This window comes from Serinus canaria, chromosome 2 (genome assembly GCF_022539315.1).
Source record: "Serinus canaria isolate serCan28SL12 chromosome 2, serCan2020, whole genome shotgun sequence".
Taxonomy (NCBI): Eukaryota; Metazoa; Chordata; class Aves; order Passeriformes; family Fringillidae; genus Serinus; species Serinus canaria.
In genome coordinates, this window is record NC_066315.1 from 122,471,214 (window position 1) to 122,479,435 (window position 8,222).

An 8,222-nucleotide genomic window follows, 5' to 3' on the forward strand; every position below is an offset into this window, starting at 1 on the left:
CATAACTTCTAGTAAGTTTCAATTCTGATATAACTGATGCAGTGCTTTTCTGTCTGTACAGTATTTTTTTCAATTAAATCCTTCTTTAGAATCTTCTTGCAAAATAAGGGGCAGACAGGAAAACTAATGGAGAAGGTTAGTGTTCTGCCCAGTGATCCATAATCTCTGATCATTCCACTCTACCTGTTGCAAGTAGAAGCTGTTCTTGTTAAACTTGAATGCTTCAGTTAGATATAATTTCAGTTTAAATAATCTTGCATTTACTTGCTGATTTCTACCTTTGTGCTTAATTATTTTATCACTTCTCCACTGGTTGAAGTGATAGAAGGAGCTGAAAAGCCATATTTGTTCCATGTGCATGACATGAAGGGAGAAATGTTTTATGCAGCATGTCTGTAATTCAGGAGTTATTACATGTTCCTCAGTTGTGTCAGTTGCATTTGAAGTTACTGGAGTGTAAACCACATTTCCTTATATGTGGTTTGAGAACCAAACCAAGTCCAGACAGTTTATAATTTTTAAAGGAGCAGTTAGGTTTATCTGAAGGGCCTAAATGGTCTCTTGGTTACTAATTTTTTTTAATGGAGTCTTATTTTAATTTTTTTTAATGTCCTTGAGTGAGTCCCAACTTAAATTTCATTTATGCATTGGTGTTCAAGAATGAGAACAGAAAAACTTGATCATGCAAAAGATGTCATAGTCTGAAGATTTGCCAAAGAAGAAGAAATCCCAGTGAATGGTAATTCTTTTGATCAATGATGAAAACCTCTGTCCTTTATCACTAATGATAAAACTATTCCCCTTTCAATTTATTTTTCTTAGCGCTGCTCATATTTTTTCAGGGTATTCTGATGTTTCTCTATTCATCAAAACCAACAGCAAGATGTTCTCAGTGTTTGGGATGTGCTGATCATTGTATACTGACTTTTTATAATACTCATGAGTCCTGAAGGAAGCAGTTTCCATATTTGTGTGGTCATAGTATTCACTCCAACCTCAGGAACACTGTGACAGTTTAGGAAAAAATTAGGCCTTAATGCACTTTAGGCCTTAGTGCACTTTTAGTGCACTCGATGCACTTTCTTTCTTCTCCTTCTATTTATATTCATAAATGTAATTGTGCTTTGAAGAAAAAATATTTACAGCATTATCTAAGAAGAAAAATAGTCTTGTTCACTCACTTCATATTGGTCACAAAGTATTGAACATATGGTATCCTTTCTACAGATCTTAAACTATTAAAACCTGCAGTCATCTGCTCTCTATTTTCCTAAAAGACCTGCCAGTCCCAAAAAGTGACTTAAAATTTGTCAAGGTAGATATTAGAATGTACTGAGCAATCAATAATGCAGTATCTACCTGTTAGGATGTGAGATGTGAACAGGAAGCTCCTCTGTCCGCTGTTGGTAGGAAATGAGTTATTTTTCATATTTTTCATTTTTCATACAGTTAACTAGTGTGTAGATTGATGCACTTTAATATGTGTGTGTCTATATATATATTTGAAAATGCATATTCTTGTATGTATTTCTCTGTGTGTGTATAAAGCATTAGATATTTCTTCTCTTTTAGAAGCACAACAAAAACTCGGACATCAACGCCTCCTAGTGTGGCAAGAACCATGAGCACGGGTGCTTTGACAAACAGAAGAAAAACTAGCAATTCAGACATTCACTTAAGGTAGCTTTCAACTTTGTGGACTTTGTCATTGATAGAGCCTTCATTAAAGGGGTTTACCTACCACAAAAGAAGTTAAGGAATGTATTATTCTCTGCAGTTAATAGATTATCAATATTATTTGGCTTGTATAAGGTGCTCAATATATTTTGCATGTTTATCATGTGACAGCATACCTTTGTCATCAGCTGTCTCAGATGTGTACAGAAGACCCTGTTGGTAATATCAAAAACTGCTTGGGAGCTGTTGAAATAATAGCGAAATATTATTTCAGTAGAAACTGAATTGAATCTGCATGCTAAGCACACAGATTGTCTTGCCCTTTTATAAAGGGTAGGATGAAAATTGTATTGCTGGTTTAGCCTTCCTTTTTTGACAAGCTAAGTTTTAGGTTTTCAAACACTCCAGTTAATCTGAGTAGTCAATGAAATATTTGATCTTTCTCCTCAAACTCTGGTGGGTTTTATTTTCTTGCAGGGAAGGTTGGTATCTGGAGATATGTATGGGAGCCTGGGTAGCGTTGTATATAAAATATACCACTGTATATAGGAAGTGAAGGAATTAAAATGACAGTAACAATAGCTATATTCATTAAAAGGATTAGTCTAATTTTGCATTGTTATACTGAACTGACTACAGAGAATGTTCTTCATCTGGGAATTTTCAGGTCTGATGGGAAAACTGGGTATGACAATGGAGACTGCCCATCCTCAGTGAATGGAGGAAGTACAAAAAGCAGTGAAGGAATTTCATCTGTTCAGTTATCCAAGTTCTGCCATGAGTGTGGAACAAAGTATCCAGTGGAATGGGCGAAGTTCTGCTGTGAGTGTGGAATTCGAAGAATGGTTGTGTGAACACATTCTTTAAAGCAGAAAAAAACCAAGAAATCAGAGCATCTGCTATGTACTCTTGCATGGAAAGCTTGAGTACTCCATCCAGTTAGACTTCATGCTACAAAAGTCAAAAGATCACTTTGTAATTTTCTGAGTGCAATCTTCTGGTTACACAGTTATTTATAAACAATGATATATACTGTATATAAAAATAGCAGCTACCTAAAACTGTGCCATTCAAGGAAATACTCTTTTCTCTTTGTTGAAAATATTTAAAAGTAAGGTAAAAATGCTTTAAGTAACCTAGGTAGTAGAAGAGGTTCAGTGCTATTTTGCTTTGTAAATCCTACTAGGCAAAGGATTTTTTAAATCTCTTATGTAGGGTAACACTTGCCTATAGGGAACTAGCCGTGAACAACTTGGGCTTCAGAAGTTTCTCCGTGGAGCCATTTCTTTCATCTGTGACAGTAACTTAGATGCTGTGTTCTAAGTGAAAACAACATGAGGAACTCTTATAAATTCCTACATAAAAGTGTAAAAAGTTCAGATCTTTAAATTCTTTAACAGTAATATGCTAATTGGACTTTCCAGTTGCTTCCTAGGATTTTTTAAAGAATCAAAGTGAAAGAATACCTGAGAATTCTCTTTGCATCTAAGAAGAAAGGCAAGATTTTCTTTTTGTGGCTTTCCATGTTCTGTTTTTCAGTAAAAATGTGTTAATATTTTTATGTATTTATAAGGAAAAATATGGTATTAATTTTATTATTTTTCATTTTATTAACTTCCTTTTGTTTCAAAATAATTGTCTTCCTCTTCCTGTGCTCCACCATGACTAGCATATCTAAAGGTGTTGTGCTTTGTCCTGTTTCCAAAGGTCTTGCTTGTTTTTTTCTTTTCCCTCGCTTCCTCAAGCAAAGTTGAAGTCTGTGCTTATCTACCTAAATATTGAGCTCTTATTTTGAAAACAGCCTTCTTGATGTATCCAGTACACAAAATAAAAATAGTTCTATAAAAAGGAATGCTATTAGAGCAGTAGATCTTGATGTAAGTAGTAAGTCTTTTTTATTCTTATTCCTGTGAAAATAGCACAGCTTACATATATGAATGAATAGATGGGTTACTGTGCTTCACTGCTATATATATCAATACCTAAATTTAAATTTTTTTTTTGGTAATTTTACGTATTTCTGATCTCAAAACAGCAGTTTCTTCAAGTTAGTAATAGACTTCACATTAATCCATTGGGAAGAAGGGAGAGACTCAAAGTTGTTGGGTTTTTTACTAATTACACAGTAAATTAGTAAATTACGCATTTACTAATAAAACCATTCACAAGCCAAATCACTTAAGCTGTATCTTAATGTTGTAATTTATTTTGTGAAGTTTTGCTTTGAAGTACTTGCACCGTCTTCATTATGTGTGATAGAACAATCTGAAATAACTTAACCGTGCCTTTCCCACAGTAAATGCATTTTTTTGTCAGAAACTGGTACTTCCAGCTCACAAACACCATTCGTTTCAATTAATTTAATTTCTTCACAACTTGGACAAAATATAATGTAGTGCTCCATGATAGTTTTATGGTCCTTGCTTACATTCTCACAAGTTGTGATTATCAGTGGGGCCAATTTGGAAGAAAGCATGATTGAAGAAAAGCATCTTCAAAGCAGATACCAGTCTAAGAGTGAGTGACTTAAGAGACTTGATGTAGTTATGTTGCAGGCCACAAACTATTCATGTTTTAAAATTAGTTCAGTGACTATCTTGCACTTTTTGTACAATTTTTTAATAAATTATGCTTCATTCAGTGTAGTCTTTTCACAATTGGTATAAACTGGCAGCTGAGCATGATAGGATGGATGACTGGTAATGATACTTAGAACTGACAAATCCTAGCCAGTTTATTTTCTAGGAGTTTTGATTCTAGGATCCGTATTATGGCAGGTTCATGTCTGTATTTGGAAAAACTGGAATTCTGCATTCTTTCCTTAGATAAGTCTGCTTTGAAGGTCTTGCCTTGGAATTGGGCTATGGAGGTCTGCAGGGTGATGTATTGTGAGCTGAGTCCAACAGCAAAGACACCAGTCCAGAATAGGTTTGATCAGATAGTGGATCTACTCTTGCCTCATGAATTTACAGTTGTTTCTGCTGGAAAATGCATTTTTCCATTTATTAAAAATGCTTTCTACAAAGGGAATGTTTAGTACAGCACTAAATACCTTTCAGAGTTTCCAGGATTATTGTAACTCCAGGAAAAAACTTATTGGCTCTTCTTTGAATTTTAGGTGGCAGATCTCCTAATTTCAAATCAATACTCATACAGTTACTGTACTTTCTGCTTTGTGAGCTGTCTGTGAGATTCTTTGCTTTCAATGCAGCATTTAGTCAATTACTTGAGTAGCACATCATTTGCTTCATTTACACTTATGTGATTTATCATGAGGATTAAATAGGGAATTAACCTGAACAGAAAAAAGGTTTTTAAGACTGATCTTTTTATTTGGCCCTACAAAGAAGGTCTATGAAACATAATCGACTATTGATAGTGATACTGGATAATGTGTGTGTGTTGTAATCCACAGTAAGTATAAGCAGACAGTGAAATTCTTTTTGACTGTGTAGTTTGGTGCTGTATGGTAAGACTTACGAGGCCCAATATGTTTTGTGTTTGTCAACTGGTTTTGTTACCGAATGGCATAAGTTTCTGAATTCTGTGATGTTACAGACCCTAACCTGTATTACTCAAAGTATCAGCACAGATCACTGTAATTCCATCTCAGTGGATGTTTGTACAAAACAGTGGATTGGTTTTCATAATGTCCCCAAAGAACTGAATGTGGGAATTAAATTTGTTATATTTAAAAGAAAAAAAATTCAGGGAGTTGGACTGAATTTTCAATATTTAGTATGTTACGTGTGTCAAGAAGTTCCCAAATTTAATTTATTGGTGATCTACATCCATCCCTCTTGCCCTAGTCTTATCCACACCCTTATGCCTTGGTTTTCATGGGAGGAAAAAACATGAACTATGCACCGTCTGTTTATAGTGAAATTTAGTGATGCAATTGATGTGATGATTCCTATACCAGTGTATAACCCTATGACAGATTTACTGTCTGCTATTTTATCTTCCTAATGTTCTTACTAAGGTTCTTCCGTTCTTTAAAGAAGGTGGGGGTGTGAAAGGTTAACAGTAAAATTCCATTTAAAGAAACAAGAAGAGGCTGGTTTTGATGTTTGGCCTGAGGGACTTTGCATTCCCATTCTACTTTTATGATTTTTTTCTCATAAAAAGGACCTCTCTGTGCCAGGAGGAGTAGTGCAAGATCATTGGAACTATGCTGATAAAAGTGCAATGGAGTTATGAAAAATGCTAGCTTCAGTAGTAAAAACAGCATAGCATAAAGCTTAATTGCTGTATGATGTACCTTATACAGGTTTATATTTATGCATGATGCCCACACCCTAGGTAGTTTCAGAACTGGAATCTCCAAATATACAGCAATTAATATATGTATTTATAAGAATAATTAGTCTTACACATCACTGCAGGGAGGTGGGCACAGGGAAGTGCTTCACCCCCATTTCAGGTTGTAACTATGAAATTAACATATAGGCAGAATTTTTCAAATATGCCAAAGAGACTCGAAGAGCCCTTGGACTCCCTGGATGGAGGGGGAAAGCTCCACCTGGGAGTTCCCTGCTGAGAGGGCATCAGGCAGGGGCAGCTCTCCTCAGTGCTCCAGCACTGAGCCTCTCCCGCAATGCTGGGGCAGCAGCCACTCCAGTGCAGCCACACGTCTTGTGCCTTCACAGGATGAGAGCTCCAGATTGTATTGTAACACCTGAGCCAGTCTTTATGCATCATGGAAGTGCTCTGTCATCTGCAAGGGACTAGCTCCTAATTCACCATCACAGCTGAGAGCTGGTGCCTGAGATGCAGGGAGAGCGTTTCCGTGATACCTGCTTACCGAGTCAGTGGAAGGAGGTATGGCTGCACTACTTTAAATAAACAAGATATGTGCACACTGATGTGGACTATGTAAATAGTCTGCATATAAAATTGAATGGTATTGTCTGTGTATTTCAAAGGTCACAGGAAGTACTAGTTTCCATCACATAGACTTTGTATATCTGCAAAGAACAAACCTGTTTTAATCTTGGCTGGAAAAATTGTGTTTAGTAAGAGAACTTTTTTCAATTTTATTTCTATCCAGTTTGACTAAGCTATGAATAGTTAAATGGGTTGTATGAGAAGGTGGAATTTTCATCTTTGGTAAAATTTGTTTCAGTGACTCTGGTGAAAATAGTTTAATTGCCTTTCAAGTACAGCTTATTCCAGCTTGTGATTGTTTTGTTGCTGGTTGGTTTAGTTGTTTTTTTTTTTTTCCATCTTGCTAAGTAAGGTTTGAATGACCTAATTGTGTTGTTGGAAGAAGTGTTAGATAAAAGACTTTATTAGCTGAATTCAGTAGTTACTTGCTTGATATTTTCATTCCAGTATTCACAGTATAAGAGATTACTCTTGCATACTAGTTCATTTTTTGTTTGTTTTGGGTTTGATCTTTTGGTGTTACATCAGCCCAGAATAATACACATTTCTGCATGATCCAATTTAGTCCCATTCTACTTCATCTTGCCAGAAAACAGCTTCTTCATATTTTCTCTTAATAAGTATTCATTCTTTACAAAAATAATCGAGATGGAAATTATACTTTCCATAATTTTCCATATATGGAAATTATATTTTCCATAATTATATTTTCCATTTTAAATTTGAATATTTAAGTCAGCAAACCAAATATTCAATTTAATATGGCTGAATATTGAACCCATGTTCTAAAAGAAGTGCATGGTTTACCATAGTTCTATATTTCAGTTTGACTTTCTGGCAGAACCATGAATGGATTTGGGTGGGATCTGTAAAGTGCTGAGTACAGTACAGCTGTTATGAAACCTAAGTTATATGATTGCTCTAACTCTTGGTGTTCATCCTTCATATGACACTTAATATGTTTCTCTTCAAAAGTTTATTTATTAATGTTCTGTGTTTTTAAATGGCGTGTTCATTCATGTGTTGGACGTGATTAATTTTTTCAGCATTGCATTTATTATGTTTGCCTTGCCCCTAAGTACATGGAATATTTGTTTGTGACCATCCAGTGAGGTGGTTTTTTTGCCAGAATTCCTTGGTTTGTTTGCCTCTTATTTTGTATATTATGTTTATTTTAAAGTGTCAGTTCTGTTTTAGTTAATAAATGTAAATCACCACCTAATGCTAATTTGGCATTTGGCTAACTTGTTAACAATAAAGCAAATATGCCAATAAAGCTTCTTGTGATGTGCTATTTTTTGTAGTCAAATGTAAAATTATCTTATATAACATAGCATACAGGTAGGAAATATAATTTCAGTCTTATTAATATTGTGATGTCTGATCCCAGGTACACAAAGAATAGAGTTTTTTGATTGAGTGAGATGAAATTTGGATTCCTAAGTCACCTTGAAAAACATACCAGGTATTTAAATCAGTGTGATCTGCTTATTTAAAGTTAACCCTCTATCTCCTTTATTTCCCCAGCTATAATGAGAATTTAGTTTATGTAGAGCCCATCACTGTGACATCTTTAGTATTTCTTTAATTTTTTTTTTCTTAATAATAAAACTGTAAGGGATAGGAAGCTTGATCTGGGTTTGTTCTCCTTCATGACA

At 34.9% G+C, this 8,222-nt stretch overlaps 1 protein-coding gene across 1 annotated transcript in view; it reads left to right on the forward strand.

The window, feature by feature from the left end:
• Nucleotides 1–7,834, forward strand: part of ZC2HC1A (zinc finger C2HC-type containing 1A) — a gene marked incomplete at its 5' end in the record, with an annotated part of 34,898 nt that extends 27,064 nt beyond the window's left edge. Inside the window, 2 exons of the mRNA XM_050971032.1 lie at nucleotides 1,573–1,680; nucleotides 2,345–7,834. Coding sequence (XP_050826989.1) covers nucleotides 1,573–1,680; nucleotides 2,345–2,531 — 295 coding nt within the window. The remainder of the gene's footprint in view (nucleotides 1–1,572; nucleotides 1,681–2,344) is intronic.
• Nucleotides 7,835–8,222: the final 388 nt, after the last annotated feature.